This window comes from Aptenodytes patagonicus, chromosome Z, assembly GCF_965638725.1.
Source record: "Aptenodytes patagonicus chromosome Z, bAptPat1.pri.cur, whole genome shotgun sequence".
Classification (NCBI taxonomy): domain Eukaryota; kingdom Metazoa; phylum Chordata; class Aves; order Sphenisciformes; family Spheniscidae; genus Aptenodytes; species Aptenodytes patagonicus.
The window spans coordinates 6,877,225-6,896,490 of NC_134982.1; the positions used below are offsets into that span (position 1 = coordinate 6,877,225).

General features: G+C 39.0%; 1 protein-coding gene across 2 annotated transcripts in view; it reads right to left on the minus strand.

Annotated features, from left to right (window-relative positions):
• The window catches only part of LOC143172703 (phosphatidylinositol 3-kinase catalytic subunit type 3), an 83,095-nt gene extending 64,337 nt beyond the window's left edge, over positions 1 to 18,758 (minus strand). For both annotated transcript variants that reach the window (XM_076362387.1, XM_076362386.1), the window contains exons 1-6: positions 18,613 to 18,758; positions 16,585 to 16,773; positions 15,923 to 16,066; positions 13,561 to 13,690; positions 7,540 to 7,626; positions 5,983 to 6,078 (exon numbers count right to left, since the gene is read on the minus strand). In XM_076362387.1, the coding sequence (XP_076218502.1) occupies positions 5,983 to 6,078; positions 7,540 to 7,626; positions 13,561 to 13,690; positions 15,923 to 16,066; positions 16,585 to 16,773; positions 18,613 to 18,680 (714 nt within the window). In that variant the 5' untranslated portion in view covers positions 18,681 to 18,758. The remainder of the gene's footprint in view (positions 1 to 5,982; positions 6,079 to 7,539; positions 7,627 to 13,560; positions 13,691 to 15,922; positions 16,067 to 16,584; positions 16,774 to 18,612) is intronic.
• Between the last annotated feature and the right edge of the window lie 508 nt (positions 18,759 to 19,266).

Sequence of the window (19,266 nt, forward strand, 5' to 3'; positions counted from 1 at the left end):
GGCAAGACAGATGAAAGTTCATCTGAGGAGACGCAGCATGGCAACTCACTACCATGCTGGCACACAGGTGAGTGGAGAAATTTGCCATTATCATCACGTGTCCTCTGGAAGTACAAAGAGAAACCAAATCAGGGTCCATATTTCCACTGAAAACAAATAATTTCCTAGAAATAACAACCACGTTGCAGAAAATACCTCCTAATAGTACAACATACAGACTCTCTGAAACACAGATGAATTTAGGAAGATGTAAGTGTGCCTAGCTGTCACAAGTTCCACACAGAGCATGACATTCTCTTCTAGAAGTTCATGCTGTGCTGCTCTGGAGCACTATGACAGGAACCTGCTAGTTTTCCTTAGGGGAGTCTAACCTGCTGCTGCATAAATAAGGGAAAGGAGAAATTAAAAATTTTCTGCTTGAACCAGGCAGAAGGAAAAAAAATAGAAAACCTGCCACCATGTAACAGAAGCAGCAACTCTGTTTCCCTCTTCCAGTCACATCCAGCTGCTTAGTTTTGTTTTTTTTTACCTTAGAAGTGTAACTAAGCATTAATTGACACGATCTACGGAAGAACATTTCATTTAAAAGACAGTATAAAACAGTAAAACAGAAAAAACAACAAGGCAACACCAGCATAATATGTGCTATGCTATATTTATACTCAGTTCTCATTTATTTTGGAGTAAATTTCAGCTCAGAATAAAGTTTTTTTTGACATATCAACATTTCCCTCAATAATGTAAGTTTTGAGATAACTTGCTCGTGTTTGCTTCTGCCCCCAACCCTCTTTTTTTTTTCCTCGTGCTTTTCCAATCACATATGCCTCTTGGGATGGCTTCACTTTTATACTTTTCAGAGGTAACTTTCAAAGAAGTGAGGGCCTTGTATCAAGGGGAAGAACAAGTCACCAACAAGACACAGGAGTTAAAATTGCCATTAACGTTTCAGGAGAAACATTTTTTTCCAGCTGCATAAATTTTGTGTTGCTGACTACAGTAAAAGATCTCTTATTATTAAGCTGCACATTCAGGAAAACACTTCTTAGTGTCCTATGCCTTTCTGAAGTAACAATTTTACAGTCAAAATAATGACAGTAACTATACACACATCCTTCCTAGTTAAGGGAAATACACATACACTCTGGCTGTGGCTGATGATGATCCCAGAACACGAGCAGCATGGCTTTTCCCATTAGTCTTTAAAAAAAGTACCCACGCAAACAACTGAGGACAAAGAGTACATTTGCTTACAGTTTCTCTGTTTTAAAACCATACTGCCTACACGATGAACTTAGTTTTAACTTGATTGTATAGAATTAATAGCATTTCCAAAGTATTTCTGTTCTAACACAATACTACTGCATCACTATAACAGTAGACTTAACTGAGTCTGAGCCACACTGACAGATCAGCACTCGCATTGTACTAAAACCTTTACCATCTCATCAGACAGAACTTTCAGATCATGATATCCTAGTTTTACAAAGTCAAGTTACATAAAAAGCAATGAAATTGTTTGGGGGGGGGGGGGGGGGAATCCTTCTAAAAATAAACACATCTGATGACAAGAGATGACAGACCAACTTTTATCTACTAATTGGTTATCTTCCTAATCAAAACCATGACAAGGCTGCAATCTGACTTGACCTTTACAAAGCAAAGGATTACCAATGCCCCAGCGACAAACAAGTTTCCACTCCGTTTAGACCCTTCACATAAAAGCACTGTAGGAAAAGCTTGACACAGGAGTGGATTCACTAGCAACTAATAAATGTTCAAACTCCTACTGAAGCATTTATAACATCCATATCCCATGTGGATTCTCTAGGGATAAGCAGTAGTAACACCCATACTACTACATCTTTCACTGAAAACATTCAGATAAAATAGCTGTAAAAGGAAAGAGGCTGACAAAGCTTTTAGGCTGGTAGAAATGGAGCACCTACCCCACAATCAAAAGCCTATGACAGCTGTTACCAACCCAGAACTTACTAGGATGAGAATGACAAAAGCACAATTGCCTAAAATTTGCTTACTTACAAAACTAAAATTAAAAATGCAAAGCCTTCCAGTGACTAATGTCAAAACATCTGTAACACCCTTTAAAACCAAGATTGGGAATATTTTCCAAAACTAGTGATAAAAGAATGATTTCTAAACTCATTGCTGACGTGTCTTTTTTTAACCTTTCAGAAGAAATATTATAATGACTATTCTTTAAACTCCTCTTCTCAAATGCAGCTAGATTATGCTGAATAGCCAAGCTGAAAAGCTCTAGTTATTCAGCTCAAGCACTAGGAAAACTTTGTTCCCATTGCATTTTAAAACAAAGCCTTAAGCTTCAACCAAAACTTGCTATGAAATCAAGTTTTGCCAAAGCATTCGTGGGACAAGTTACTGTGTCAGGAGTTAACATGTGCATAACAAACTATTTTGTGAAATCCTCAAGAAGGCACAATGCCATTAGTTTGCCCGTGAAGGACATCAGTTGTTTAACTTTGCCTTCCAATTAGATTAACACGCGGCTCTAATTCTCTCTCGTATTTGGAGAGCATCACATGGATCACTGTGACCCTGACCATACAAACTTACTAAACCATACCAATGCCTGAGGGTCAACGCTAAATTAGCATTCGACTTTGGTCAGGTGCATGCTTTTGAAGTGTCTCTCCTGATCATCCCCATGTAGCGAGCTTTGGTTCGTATCATAGAGGTTTTAGAAATACCTAATATCCTCCAACTGCCAACAGTCATTCTGCCCATGGGACTTGATTAAAGCTAGTCCCAAGTATAAGCACACAGTGCAGACACTGGTCCTTCAGCAACAACTTCACTCTGTAAATCTGCTCCTCTTGGCTGCATTACTTGCTAGCACAGCCAGAAACCGAGATGACCTGCTATATTTTGCCACTGGGAAACAAAAGCAACATAAATACTAAACAGCATTAACTTGCTTTAAACTACTACGTTACAGAACTTTAGAGGTATTTCACTACATTAAGGTCAGTGTGTGTGACTTCTATAAAAATATTAGAGCCCATTTAAGAAAGTTAACAAAATTTGCAGAATTTTCTGAACCAGCAAGGTTCTTCTGCACTTTCCTGAAAATCAGTTTCACAACATCAATAAATAAGGAGGTTCTATTTATCTTATTCTTTACTCAAAACATCATTTCAGATAATGCCAATGGGATCCAACTTCTCCCAAAGGAAAAGTAAATGGACACCCAATGCTGTAGACATTACTTATTCTTTCTTTCAAACCATGACAAAGGCTCTGATAATCAGACTACTTTTTTTTTTAAATAAACTGGATGCAGCAGTGCAATGAACTTATTTATTCAAACAAAGGTTTCACTTGAAACCTGCAAAAAAACACATTAATGATAAAAGTTGGTGTTATTTGCACTTGCAAAGTCACACTGAATTTTCGCCTAAACAGAGAATCAGAAGCAATGTTCTCATTACTAGCAGACTGCTATCCTTCATGTCTTGAATGCTGTATTAAAATTAAGTTAACAGAGAACATGGAAAGAGCCACTGCCACTTCACTTCATTGTAATTGAATGTTGAGTCAAAGAATCTCAAATTCTGTCAGCCACTGTTTAACAGGCTAGTTCTTCGTAAACACTTGAAAACAAATTTATCAACAAAACTGTGACAAGTAATCTCCACTTCGACTATCGGTCACAGGCAGGTGACAACAGAACCTAGTTTCATTAGACTCAATATAGTGGATTGGTGATGCCGGATATGTATACTGTACACTGTAATTGGAAGCATGACAAAACTGAGAAGACAGGCGCTAATTCATGTACTGTTTCCTACCGCTGCCAGAAAAGGGTCAAGAACTTGTTGAAAAGCTACTTCATAACAACAAATCCCTCAAACTGCAGTTAGTTATAGCAGTTATAGTTAGTTATGTAATATGTACTATTACACATTCAATTACTTCATTTCCACAAGAGCAGCCAATTCACAGTTTTGTTCCATGCACTTTTAATATGCTTCAGAAACATCTGTTGAAAGAAAGATGCGTGCTTGAAGTCTGAATGTTCTTTCCTGCACTTTGCACACCTGTAAAACCATAATGATGACAAGAAGAGTTGTGTGTGTAAATCAGGAATAGTTCATCTATAACGGTAGGTTTCTGGAGGTGAGGGAGAAAAATCATTTTTAGGAATGTCACATTCAGCTATAAAAATAAAAGAGCCAAGAGGACACAAAGCCGCATGGTAGCCACGCTCATCAGTTTGCATGTGTGAAAAGTACAGCACGTTCTAATGTAAAAAAGCTAATGGTTAGTAGAATGTTTCAGTATTTTGATTGTATTCCATTATGCTCTCCAGAAAAATATTTCCTTGATTTCCACAGAAGTAAATAAAGTTATTTTGTTTCATGGAGGAATCCGACACATTGTAGGTTTCATTCCGATTTGTAACACAAAAGAGTTTTGTAATAGTAAGATCCTCTACGATAGCCGGTTCTAGGAGAAGTCTGTAGAAGCACTATGAAACAAGCTATTCTAAAGGCAAAAACATTTGGAAAAGTGGGGACAGCTCCCATTGTCAACTACAGTCCACCAAAAGAAATGCTAAAGAGCTGCTTGGACACTCAGGAAGGAAGCTAAGCAAGTTTTTAACCTAGACACCTGCCTAAGTCACAGATCTTCACCAAAATTTTATCTTTTTCAACTCTACAAGCTGTTTTTAAGAGATTTTAAGCAAGCCTTAAGTTCTTCTGTAATGGTTTACTGAGAGACACAGTGATAACTAAGCAACTAACACGTCACTACAATAAATGCTAGGGGGAAAAAAAAAACCTAAAAACACCCAAACAAACAAAAAACCCAACCCTAAAAAAACCCCAACCACCACCAAAAAAACCCCCTGACTACATGCAACAACAAAACAACAACAAAAACACAAACAAAAAAAACCAACACACCACTCCCCCACCCCCAATTTTGTGGAATCCTGCTTTTTGCAATGTATTACTGTATTTTTCACTACCTTCTTCTAGTTAGTTAGATCAGAGTTCTGCTGCCCAAATCAACTGGTAATATTGTCACATACATAGAAATACTTGTAATCTATTTTCCATTGTATTAACATTTTCTGTACTGAATTAGGTTTTTTTTCAAATTCTCAGAATAGACGCTGCTTAAAGTTAATGCCTCTGTTCTCAATAGGACTCCAGTCTGTTTTTCTACCTTCTTTCTCTTTCTTATAAAGCTGCATTATTCAGTAACTTTCTGAACTCTTATGAATCTAAACATGTTGAAAATTAAGAGGTAATTACTGACTTTTTTTTTTAAGCCAGATGATAGATATACTGCTTTTTCTGTTTTAGTAGGTCTTTCTACAATGCTTTCCAAAGCCACACTGATGTCTGTTAAGCTCACTGTTAATCCTTTGTTCCATTAACTTTGAACTCATAAAAAACACTGAGGGCACTGCTTTGGAGATCTGTTTTGTAAACAGAAAGAAAAGATGCAAGACATTCCAATCCAGAAGTCTTTTACTTAATTGACTGCCAAAGCATTTTCAGCATGAAAGACTAAACTTCTGTATTTGTTCATTTTAGAGAAAATGTTCGCCAGCAGAGCTCCTGTGCAAAGTTTTAATAACTTACCTTTTATAAAGTTACCAATCAATACAGGTACATTTCTTCCTCATATAAGATATAATTTTACATACGGCTACTCTGAAAGTACTGCTGGATGACTGAAGGAACCATAAATCAAAAAGTTTTTAATCACACTTATTAAATTCTGTAATCTTGAACTGTATTACACGAATGATTGACTTCTGCAATCTTGTTGCATCTATACTATTTGATTTGTATGTACGTAAACAGTTGCCAGTGACAGCTGTCTGCCACTATCTTGCAGCAGAATATTTCACCTCAGCAGAAAAACCTATCCGTTTTAGGTGCATATGTTGCTTTTTAAAGACAACCATAAAGCCTGCAAGGCACATACCTTTTCGTAGTAAACTATTCCATACTCTTTATCATCACACTTGACGCAACGGAATTCAATCATCAGGTACATAAAATTAGAACTTCGTTTTTCCCTCTGAGAAGAGAACCACCACAGATGCATATCATACATTAAAGCGCATCAATCTTCAGCATTCTCAGTACAGCAATTACCCTACTTCCTTTGTGCTGTAACTAATTAGATTATCAGTTGTTGTAGCAATTATTCAGTTAATCATTTCATAGCACTACTTGAGACCATATCACCTTCTTCCTGACATTCTTACTTCCTTACATTCCTACTTTATGATAAACATCCACATGTAACAGATAAAATAACGTTGTTTTCATCAGTGGCTTGCAACTGTGGTCTTTAAAAAGGTCATAAAGAATAACCAGCTGACAGCTGGGATTTTTGTGGGTTTTTTTTTGTTTTGTTTTTTTTAAATCTTTACACACAATCATGCGTGTCAGAGTCAAAAACCAGAAGACAGGGAAAAAAATAAAAATCACTGTTTCAGATGAAACCATGAAAGAGACAAATTAAACTTGGACTACAAGATTAGATTTGCAGCTCATTCACTTTCAGAGGAAGATATGCCCATGTATGCATTTTTTAAATGCTTTACCTAGAAAAAGTGCTTAGAATTTTAAAATCTATATGGGAAACAAGAAAGAAGTTATACATAACCACCACCGGGAATATATATTTAATAAAAAAATAAGCATCCCCTTTAACAACAAGTAACTCAAGTTCGTTTCATGCATTAATAATGCATTGACTTTCCAGCATAGGCAAAATGGTTCTGCACTTAAGGCACAGCTCTAGGAATCAGGAATTTTACTTTTCTGTATTTTTACAGAAAAGGAAGGGAAAAAAAAGGACATAGGCTGAGTTCTCAAAAAAGATTAATAAATTTTTGTTTTTATAAACTCTTAAGTTCAAAAAGAATCTGATTCCCTGAGGTCTAATTATCAATAAGAAAACAGAAATCTCAGCACGCAAAGCAGAAAACAAAGGAGTTCTGTTGTGCAAGATGAGTATAATCAGTTAGCAGTTTTGGGGAGATTTTGCCCAATGAGGGTTAACACCTCATTCAGGTATTTAACTACCAGATTTTTTTTTTTTTAAATATTCATTCAAATCTTAGAAGTGTTTTTCCCCAGCAGCCAAAATCAACACCAGTAAAGCTGAACAGGTCTAAAACCAAGGTACAGCCTGTATGTCCAAAAAGCTTCCCATCACAATCTAAGTCCTAGAGTTAAATTAGTCATATCTAGCAGCATTTGTTCCAAGCTATTCCAAATTATTAATAAATTCTCTCTTCCATGATCAAGTTCACTTGAAGCTGACAACTGACAAGACAGCTGTCCATTCTCATTATTGCCAAAGTAAAATCACCTTTGGAAACTTAAAGAATTATTCTTCCTTTTATCATATACACTGGTGGTTGAAGAAAAATAGGATAAGTGCTTTGAGTTAGACTCCTAAGCAAGCAAACGTTCCATATTAGCAAGATCCCAAAAAACATTACAAATCTGATGTACGATGGCCTACCTCATTGATCATTTCTATTTCTCTAAAGGTCAGTCTGTCCAGCCAGTCCACTTTCACCATATGACCTTGCCGATGAGACTTGGTAAGCTGCATGAAAACACAGTGATAATATTTAAATTGCTGGGAGCGAGAAAAAGAATATCAAAGTCATAATTTTACAGACACTACCATAAAATCGGGGGGGGGAGGGAAGGAACTGGAAAAAATGTTTGTACAAAAAACAAAACCACGTTCCAAGCACATTGTCATTGAATTTTTAACACATTAAAAACAGGAACCTATTTTTTAAGTAAAGTCATGTAACAAAAATACTTCTTTTTTTTTGTTACTAAGTTTCATATAGTAAAACTTACCAAGTCAAACAAAAAGAAAATATTTCAAAAAATATCCAAACTGAATAATTTGGCCCTTATTAGCCTTACCAAAACAAGTTCTTAGGTTCGGACTTACACATCACAAAATGTCAGCCAAAGACTTACTCACAGCAAGTCGCAGACAGCTTGTTCTCCCTTTCTTTTTAGTCATCTGAAAAGTAGTTCAGGTTTTACTCCTACATCTACATATTGCTGTAGTAATAGCAAGGAAGTTGAGTTGTTTAAAGGACTACCTAACAGTAGAAGAGTGGAAGAGAAGATAAGAAAGATATGAGCCATACTACCTGTAGTTTCAGATGCACTGACACACAATAGTTTATGAAAAATTCAGCAGAAGACCACACAAATATGAACAAGAATCACCTTTTCGGCTACTGAGAAATCACAAGTGTTCCTCAAAAAATTAGTAATTCTTGCAGTATGCAAGAAGAGATGCAAAGGGACTAGAAGACATCAAGTTCTTTCATGTTTCAAAGAAATCAGTATCTGTCTAGAAAATGGCTAGTGAAGAGACCCTCAACATTATTCCTATTAAGGGAAGGGTTACAACTACTACTTCATTGCTTTGTTCTGTGGTCAACCAGCCCACCCATGAGCATTTAAATTTGAACAGGCCATACAATCACACCAACTGCCATTTCTTGTCCAGCTGACAGCTAGGGGACAGGCAATACACAAAGAATACTAGGATGGCATGTGACCGGAACATATTGTATGTAGGAGAACACAGGATACACAACAACAGCCTACTTCTCACATATAGAACTGGAGATGAGACTACTACAAAAAAAAGAGAAGACTTGCTATATGCTGGGAGTTGTCTAGGTTGCACAGTTTGTCAGATACCTGCACTAGACTTTCAGCAGCTCACCACTAAAGATACAAAAAAAAATTCACTGTGAAGAAAAAAAAAAAGGTCAAGGGTTTGCACCAGTAGTACTGTTTCATTATTCTCGCTCAAATCCCCCGTAAACTGATGCCTTAGCAGTACATGCACAAGTATTACCGTACACCAAGGATGACCTGGGCTAAATATAAACCCTATCATGATGTACTCTGAAAAGAGCATCAACTTCATGTCCAGGTGCAGATCCTGACAGATCTGGAAAGTATATACGTGACAAACTCACAAGAAGCCAAGCTTCAGAAATTATGCAGAATCAAATAGCTTTTTACATCTCCTAGAAGCAATGCTGACACAGCAGGGAAATAATTGTCTAGTCTCCAAAAGACCTTAAACAGCCATTAAAACCATTAATAAAATGAAATTTCAGTGTTCTGCAGTCTCCCTGAAGGTGTTCTTGTATCAGTGGAACTGATCTGTCAAAGATCAGCCGGTAAGCATTTATCCTTGTCTTTTAACATCTTAATCAACTGCCCCTTCACATCCAACAACAACAGACCTTCTTGCTTCTTCACTTTCCACAAAGTGACTTCTTGCTGTTTAAGACAACTTCATTGGTTTATTTTTGGTTTTGTTGTTTTTTTTTTCTCTTATGCACCTCCCCAGAGTTTAATTTGATGTTATGGTCTAACAACACTTTGGATACTGGTTCCTACCTCTAAGCAGGAAACAAAACTCCCAATTAATTTAGTTTTCTTGGAAATAGTTTATGTCAGAAAGAGGACACTACAGTCCACACCATGGCCTCTGCGCCCTCTCAAGATCTGAATTAAATTTTAAGGCAGATTATTTATGAAAGCAAGCATAACATATAGCTCTGAATGACAATACTTGCTCATTTCACAAATGTTATGTAATTCAGCTTTTCTGATTCTTGGTTCCTACTAAGTCTATTAGAGATGAAGTTTAAAATTTTCCACTGAATATTAATCCTCAACTACAGTTATTGGCTCTACCTAAGTAAAGGACTAATCAAAAGCAGTCAATTTAAAAAGCACCTAAAAAGCTATTCAGTTGGGAGGAAAATCCTGCCCCCCCTTTTTTTTTTTTAAACTTATTTCCAGATTTGCTAGGAACTGGCCATTTCAAGAAGCACTAAATAGTAAGTTAGCCATAAGCATCTGATGCCCTTTGTTCTGAACTCGTTCCATGAAACACAAAAACATAATCCCGTAACGACTATAAGATTGTTCACTTAAAGCAGCTGATTGACCTAACTTTTCTTTAAGCTCTAGAACACAGTATAGCTTGACAGAAGTAATAAGATTTTGATGCAAACTTTGGAAGACCGCTGCAACTTCTAATAATTAGTTAACTCCGTTCAGTATATATTAGGGGCTTTTTTCCATTTGTTTTGTTTCCAGTAAACTCTGGGACAGCTAATCTTCAGATTAGCTTCAATAAACTTCAGAAACTTAACAGTACGAAAGGAAAGGGAATGGGGGCCAAAGTATAATCCTTAATAACATTTCAGGATGCTGGATGTAACCAAAGCACAGAAACCCAGCCTTTGGGTTCTTACAACTTATCAGCAGGACTGTAAACAGAAGCACAATATAGTAATAATTTTTTGCCATCTTATGTTATATTCTGCAGCCAGTTCATCAAATTCTATCTCAGCAATATTACAAAGACAGAGTGTGCCAGGACTGTACTAAAAGGATAATACAAGCCTTGGCCTTTGCTTCATACGTGACTTTAATATATTCCAAAGGTAAAGAACCAGCAGCATGCAGACCAGTTATAACCCAAGATGCTGTTTCAGGCAGGCTGGACATCACCACTTAATGCATTCACAAATGTCCTACCTAGTTCACAGAAAAGGTCTTCTCGTTCTCAGCAGTGAAGAAATTCCTTACCCTTACATGTCCACCATTTTAGCCATTTCTAAATTACTCCCTATTATTTTTTTTTTAATCTAACAAAAGTATTTTTTTCTTACTCAAGGTAGGGCTTTTATTTCCACTATCTTAAACCAATGCATCAAAATTTTCAGAATATCACATATTCACATCCAGCACTGATACGCAGATTTAGGATAGCACTTATCAAAGCCTTGGCAAAAAAAGTTATTTAGGTACCTGGGTCACAAATTCTTAGTTCGTTTTCTTTCCTTTATTCTCTAGTGCAGTGAACAAAAGTCATTCTGTATGTTTTAGAGGAAAATTATTAATCTCTTAAACCTGCAAACCTCCCTTATAGAGAGGAAAAAAGTCGTAATACTGCAAGTAGTTAGGCCTGCATACAAGACCCAGAAGATATGTAGGCATATGAACACATGAAGAACCATTCTCTTGGATTAATATTTAAAGCTTAAAGTAAGAGGGAAGCTAGTGCATTCCCTTCAGGGAAAGAAGCATTCATCATCTGCTGCTAAATAAGAGGCATCCCTTTAGATACTATCTCACCGTTGTTATTATCTAATTTCATTCAGCCAGCAGAAGATGTGAGGGCAATGAATGGATCAAAAAGAACTTAAGAGTACTTTTTGTTTAAGTAGAATAAATTAAAACACCACTCATGGGAGAAACATCTTTATGTCATTAATATTTGAGCGTGTTAAAGGTATTCCACACTCCTCCCATTAATATTCCTTAGTACAGGAAGAATCTGCATTCACAATGACCCCCAGGATGCAACATGGCTTTTTCATCAGTAGCAGTTTTACAAGCAACATTCACGTGTTTTGTAAGAGCACAACCATTGGCACCCCAACATGAAATGAGAGACCTGCCATAGTATCAATTATTTAAGGTAAAAGGATGCAACTCCTCCAGCAGCCAGTCACTGATTTTATACAAATTCCCTATAATAATCCCACACACATACACACACACAAACACAAACTCAGAAGCATGTCAAGAAAATAGAGTTCTCTTTCAGATGGAGAAAAGGTCCTTCAGCAAGCTTTTCTCAAAAGTTACTTATTATCTAGAAGACTCTAATTTGGCCTCTGGTATCAGATATCAATCAATAGCATGACTCTTCTAAACGATAAGTCTGTCCAATACACAGAAAAAAAACAAACCCGGAGTAACAAAGTCCACACAAACTCATCTTGTATTTAATTAGTCCTACTCCTCTTACCTATATTTAAATATACCTTCACATGCAGTAGCATCAGGAGGCATTTGGCAACTGATGAGTAAGTCATAGAAAAACTGAAGCTGATTGTACTCAAACAATGGCTATTTAGGAATGATACATCACAAGGACCTCATCTGCTGTGTAAACAGCTGTGCAAATGAAAGCTCTCATAGACACACTACCCAGAAACCCTATTCACTTTGCTAGCATCTAATGGTAAAATGTTTTTATATATGAACAAAACAAAATATCAGTGAAAACACTTTCATCTTTCAAAAATTAGTATCTCCCAAAACAGCTTTCAGAAGAGAAGAACAGTGGCAGTGATGTTATTAGCTTTTTATTAGCCATTAATTAAACTCTCTAATTGGGATGTGAAAGGAGAATTCCCTCCTCTTCCTCAGAGACTTTGAGCCCTCATCTCCCATATGCCAAAAGAATAGGCTAGAACAGACCCAGGTATTTTAAGACTGAAATACTCTACATTATTTGTATTTCTTGAACTAGGGAGCATAAGGGAGTGAAGGGAAGAGGAGAAAACACACTGGTAGGGTATGGTCATGTTTGCATACCAGACTTAACATGAAAGGGAAGGCCTACACTCTAAAACCCTTTCTCAGAGACCTGCTGCCCACATCACGTAACCATTTGATGAACTACAAACAAGCCTTGATATTTAGTGTCTGTCTACAGAGCTTCCTTAGGCTAGAGGGGACTTATTCTACTATGATCAATAAACGAGGCACCACCGCCGGCAGAAAGCTTTAATGAGTTTCCATTATAAATTCAAGGTGAACTAGACTAGTAAGAGAGACGCTAAATGAAAGTTACTTTATTGCTGTGATAAATCTCTAGATGAGAAATTGGACATATTTATGGCACTGAACCTATCTTTCACTGGGAGTTGCACAAAGGTGAGGATGAAAACTAGGAGACCAAGATTAAGAAGAAAGTATACTGAGTAAGTGGGTTGAGCAATTTGGAAAGCTTGGGGTAAGCTTACCTGAAGAATGAGAGAGATCAGCTAGTAAAACAGTTCAAGAACTAACATCTACTGATCAATTCCAGAAGTAGCTTTGATGGCAAAAATACACTCTGCCATCAAGCTGGGAGAAGAAAATACTAATATACAAACATATTCATGAGCTGAAATGAATGAAACTTTGCTTAATTTTTGCAGTTCTATTCAAATTCTTTCTAATGTAGAGGTATGTCATACACATCTGCACATTACACCAGACAGCCTTAAATCTAAAGGATTGCTACTGAAAGAAACTGGACTGTCCTCACAAGTTACTGTTAGCAGCTGCTCTTACTGAACCTGATGGAATTTTGACTTCAAGCATCTTCAAGGCATGTTCACATTTTCATTCTTTACAAAGAATTAGGATGTGAATTTGTTACAACAGAATGCTACGTATATTAAAAGGTGTTTATATGTCCCCTTTTAAAAAAATACTTCAGAAGCAAATGAGTGTGATCTAGTTTACTCGTTTGTATAAATCCTGTGAAGTATCTAAACAATCAAAGGAAGATAGCTTTCACAGGAGAAAACAACATGAGAAGCCTGTCTTCATTAAAACCTGTCTTCTTTCACTCTGGTTAAAGCACAAGCTTTTCACATACATCTTAAAAGGTTACCTGCTATTCCATTACCTTTGCCAAGCGGCTCATTTGATCTTCAGAGACTGTGCTGCTGGTTCTCCCGGGAGTTTTGGTGGGCTCCGAGCCGTCAGCTTCTACGTTGGGCCAGACTTTCAAATCATGCATTCCTTGACGAAACATACTGCAGGGAAAAATGCAGAATCGCTTCAGTAAATTCAAAATAATACAGCTGTCAGGAATCAAAGTACAGCAGCAGCTGCAAGAAAATGAAGTAGCTTCCTTTGCCAAACCTACAAACATGCACTGCCACGCATAATTTAACTGAACTGCAAAAGTGCCTTGCACCTTGTGCCCCCTATGGCCTTCATTTTTATTGGCACACGGAGTTTAGAAGAAAATGAGTAAGTCTGAGACAACTTATTTGGCAAGCGGAAGAAAAATGGGTAATTCCCAAAGTCAGTGGGGTGGTACAAACGCAGACTGAGGACAGAGCTTGACCTTCATATTTTTATTATTTGTAATGAAGCAGAAAGAATTCCTCTTGACTTGCAAATTATAATAGTGACTTTAGGTCTGCCAGTCTGAAAAAAATTCAACTAAAAAACTACCTAAGTTTCATTTGAAGGTCAACTGATAAAAAGCAGCCTTCTGAGCTGCCAGATAAAAAAAAAAAGAAAAGAAAACCACAACCCTCAACACACCATTTTCTCCATCTATGCTTGAAATTGAATTGGTAATTGAAAGTACGCAGTGAACAGAACTTTGCAGGGTAACTGACCACCCTTTTTCTCTGCAAAACCCTGCTTCCCTTGTATATTTGTGCCAATCCACCTATGAAAGATGCCCCAAGAAATCAAGCGCATTAGTTTTGCCAATAAGAGGTGATCACTTAACTCTAACAACTTCAGGTAAATACAACTGGAAGGAACGCTTTAAGAAGTTAACCATTAAAAATGAGAAATACTGACTAGAAGGACCATCTGACCTTGAATTTACACATCACTTTGTGGAATACTACTACAAGGGTTTCCATTTACATGTAAATACAAAATTTTGAAATTATTTGTTGCTTTCTGTCCGTCTACTTCCCCCAGGCCCCACATGCTGGAAAGAAAAGTAAGTTTCATTTATAAATTGTATCTTTTTCCAGGAAGTATGCTTTAATGCTTTAAAAACTACCAGCAGTCTTTGGGGCATAGTCCAATTGATCCAGTTCAATTTTCTGCCCTAAGACAATGTCAATCTTTTTGTCAAAGCAGTATCTTCAATGACAGAGATACAACCTCTCTAGTCATTTTCTGCGTTCAAGTGTCACTATAACAGCTTTCCTAATACTAACCTAAACTTTTCCCGCACTTCAGTTTAGCCTTATTACTTCTTATCCACTGACAAAACAAAAAAAAGGCTATTTCTCCCCATTTTCCAACGCTACCTACATACTAGAAAAGTGTTCCTACGGTCTTTTCTTCAGCCTCACTAGTATTTACTCCTCCTCCATCACACCCATTTGCTAGATGTTCAATGATATGGACACCCTTAGACTCCCAGTAGTCAGCAACTTGCCTAAAGTCAGTTACATAGAACTGACCATATCCCAGCCGAGTGGATGAGCATGGAGAAGGAGGATACAACATTGGCCCTGATGCGCATACTTGTAGACTGTTTGCATATTCAATGTCGTTCACACATTTCACAAGAGCATCATGACACTGAATCATGCAAAACCTAAGATTCACTCTAAAGCCCAAATCTTTTCCTCTGTTTTCCTGGGCAGCTGCTCCCCATTCTGTATTTGACTACAATCAATCACAAAAAGTACCAGCACCTCATACTTTTCCTTACACTGCATCCTATTTTTTTTTCAGTCCCCTTTGCACTTAGTCAAGATCCTTTTGATGTACTGTCACCTTCCAGCACACTTGTAATCCTTCCCATCTTAGTGTTATCATCCACAAATTTACTAAACCTACGCTCTATTGGATCACAGATTATTAATTTTGAAAGTTTCTGATTTACTGAGTTACACCTTAATCCTTACAAATAACACTGCATTAACAGCCTAATTGCAAGCCGATTAAATCAATTATCTTAAGTAATCAGTACTGGCATCCATGCATTACAGAAGTATAAATATGAAGTGATTTCAGCATTTCCTACCTTAAAATCCAAGCTTACAGATCTAAAAAAAAAAAAGCCTAAATTTTGGTGTTATACAAGAGAAGACTTTTCTCCACAACACTGTAGCATGTATGAAGTTACATTCAGTAAGAAATAGAGTAAATCACCTATGTATCAGATTTTTCAAATATGGAACTATTAACCCAGTTTAAAAAAAAACCCTCTCGTAACCACTGCTACCTTACGATTCACAAGCGAGCTTCAAATCTGTACCACAGAAGAAAAAGCAGTATACCCATATTTCCCAAAGAGCGAGACCGTTGTTCCTCCCACAGGAACTGCTTTACCAGGTCCATATACATCCCAGATGGTCAGAGCCACCTGTGCATTGCGAGGCAAGTCTGGATACTTCACAGGCAGTTTCAGCCATTCATTCCAGCTGCAGAGAAACACTTTTTATTAGTCATAAAGCTTTACAATTCAAGTTACTCTGCAAAAGTTTATACAACCCAGATTCTCCTTAGAATATGAATTTCTAAGGGCAGATGGACTATTTTCTTCTGGGCTTTAACCATTCAAATACTTGTCCTGAGTATGATTAAAAGGCTAGAGACTAAAGGAAAAATAGTCTAGCCTGATGACCTAAGTACCAAAGATCAGTCTGCCCAGTAAACAGTATGGAAGTGTCCTAGTCCAGGCCCCAGAAGTTATTTAAGTAGCGAGCCATGCCCAAACACCCAAGTAACAATTTTATTACTTACCCATTACACAAAAAGGTTGGTTTTGTGCTGTCAGGGCAACACTTAATAACCATACAGAGACTTGAAGAAACATAAGTTATTTGAAGAAGACAATATAAAACAAATCTTTTTGATGCAAATAAAAACCATAGATTTATTTACACAACTTGATGCCCTGGTAACTAAGAGGAATATGAAATAAAATGCAGTCACTTACTTCCATCTAGTGCTAAAAGCTTTGTAGGAAGTTCTAACTGGAAGAGCAAGAGGCTTCCCTTCTGCAAACACTTGACAAGTTACATACAAGTCAGAGCAAGTTTCTTGATACAGTCCTGAGAACTTCAGCATTGGATCTTCTAAGAGAGCTTTGTAACTCTTCTGTTCTCTTTTCCCTTCTAGACTGCCTCTATGTGGGGAGAGAAAAAAGAAAAAAAAAAGGGGGGGGGGGGAGAGAGAAAAAAATAAACAAACCAAAATTTATTTTATCCACAGTAAAAATCCAATTCTATTTCCATGGCTTATGTTTAGATTACCCAGTACTGAGGCTATCCTCATTTTCCATTACTAGCCAGTAGTGAAATCCAGATAATGGAGAGGAACTCAGGATGTGAAGTGATGAACAAATACAGAAATTATTGCTACACTGATGGGGGAGGGGAGAGCCAGGAGGGAAGAATCACTTGTTTGTCTTTTCAATGGAGATAATTTCTTCTAGTACAACCTGTAGATTCTCAGACAGTATCAAATGAGGTACCCTAAGCAAGGCAACAATGAGATGACATATGCTGCTACTATTAAAAAACCAAAACAAACATCAGATTACATGTGCTCCAAATACTATTTGGAAAAAGAAAAAAAAAAACACGATAAGAAAAGCCCTGTTTTTAAGCTGTATGAAATGTGAAACATATGACTGGCTTTGGATGCCAGCCATCTCTCAAATCAACAACAAATCAAAGCTCAAGTAAGCAGACTGTTTAAATCAAACTTGATTAAATCCCTGCAACAATTTGCAGAATGCTAGCGTTAGAGTAAATCGATGGAATTTCTCAGGCCTCAGCTATACCACAATGAAAACAATCAAGCACATTAAATATCTGACTGTGGATGCACATGCAAAAACAAAAAAGGAATTGTGGTGGTAATGGGAAAACATGCAAGATCAATCTTCCAGCAAACAAAAATCTATCAGTACCACAAAAACACTTCAGAGTAGGTGAACAAGTTTCTTGCAAGAAACTAGCATAGCACATTCCAGGATGACATACACTGCGACGCACAAAAAAATCCTAGTTGTATTTTTGCTAGGCAGAATGAATTAACAAAGAGGACAGATGCACCTGATTTCTGATGTCATCTTCCATTCAGAAGTTAACCCCCAAATAAACTTCCCCAAGTTAGTTTTCAAAAAAAGTGCAATATACCTTAACGTAGCAGCATTAGGTAGACTACATTTTAAAGCCAGCCACGTCCCTCCTACACAAATGTAAACATCCCATTGCTGTGATGCTGAAAAATCCCAGACTTAAAAAAATTAAAAGATGAACCAGCAGATACATCAGCGCGTGATAACACCAGCTTCAACGCGAGCACTTGTATACACCCAGTTAGGAACATACTTACGTGTTGCAGCACCTGGATCTGCCTACAACAAAGAACCCGACTAAGAGCGACTTGCTTTCAAAGGAGCATGCAAACAAGTTAGGAAAGCGTCGCCAGTTTACCTCCTTCCCCTAACACTGAGAAGTGAGCTGTGACACCAGCAGGTGAAAGGTTATCAGAGACGTTAGCGCTGCACTGACAATCAATCTTTGCCTTAAAGCACCGCCCTGCACTACGGGACTTAAGGCCACGAAAGCTTGTAACGCGTTTAGAGCGAAGCTTACAACCCCGGCCCTGCTGCTGCTGCCGCCGCGGCCCCTTGCCCGTCCCCTCCCCACGGCACCGCTCGGCGGCGGGGGACGCCGGCAGGGACGCGGCCGCGCTGCCTCCACCCGGCAGCCCCGAGGGAAACAGGTGGCGGCATCCAGGAGCTCCTGGTGTCGGTGAGGGGAGACAGAGGCAGCACCGCCGCGTAACCGGACTCCCGCGGGGAAGCCAGGCTTCGGGACCCCGCGCAGCTCCGGTGAGCGGGCGGGCGGCCCAGCCTCCCCCAAGCAGGCAGGGACCGGGCCGCTTCCCTCACAGCCCCGGCCGCCCGCAGCGGAGCAGGGGGACGCCGCAAGCCCCGGCCCCCCTCGCTTACATCTTCAGCTGCACGTTGATGTCCAGGTCGCAGCTATAAACATAATAAAGCTTCTCTGTCTCGCCCATGGCTGCTGCCGGTCCCCGCCCGCCGCCTCAGCGGCGCCCGAGCCCTCCACCACAACAGCCCGCGGGCATGAGCGCCGGCCGGCCCGCCGCCTGGGCCCCGCGCGCCGCCCCGCTCTGAGCATGCGCCGCCGCCGCCATCTTGCTTAAGGGAGGAAAGAGCGGGGACCACCGCCTCGCGCTGTAACGGCCCTTTACCAAGATGGCCGCCGCCCTGAGTCAGCCGAGTGGGCGGCCCCAAGATGGTTGCGCCCACGTCCCTCTCACCACCATGGCTGCCGCCGCCTGTACGGTACGCAAGATGGCCGCTTCCATGAGAGGCATGGCAAGATGGCCGCTGCCCCAGCTGGGTGCGAGATGGCTGCCTGTCCCACCTGAGGGCGGAGAGGGCTGGGCCGCGCGGTAGCTGCCACCAGAGTGATGTGCTTGAAGGTTCCAAGGTTCTGTCTCCTGCTCTGTTTTCCGGCAGGAGTCCCAGCAGCTCCTGGATTTCCCAGCGTCTCTCTCCCCAGGCTGTGACTCTCCGCGCTGCAGCCAAGTTCTTCGTCTCCGAAACCCTTCTGTGCCCTGGAAGGCGGGTGCTGCTTCT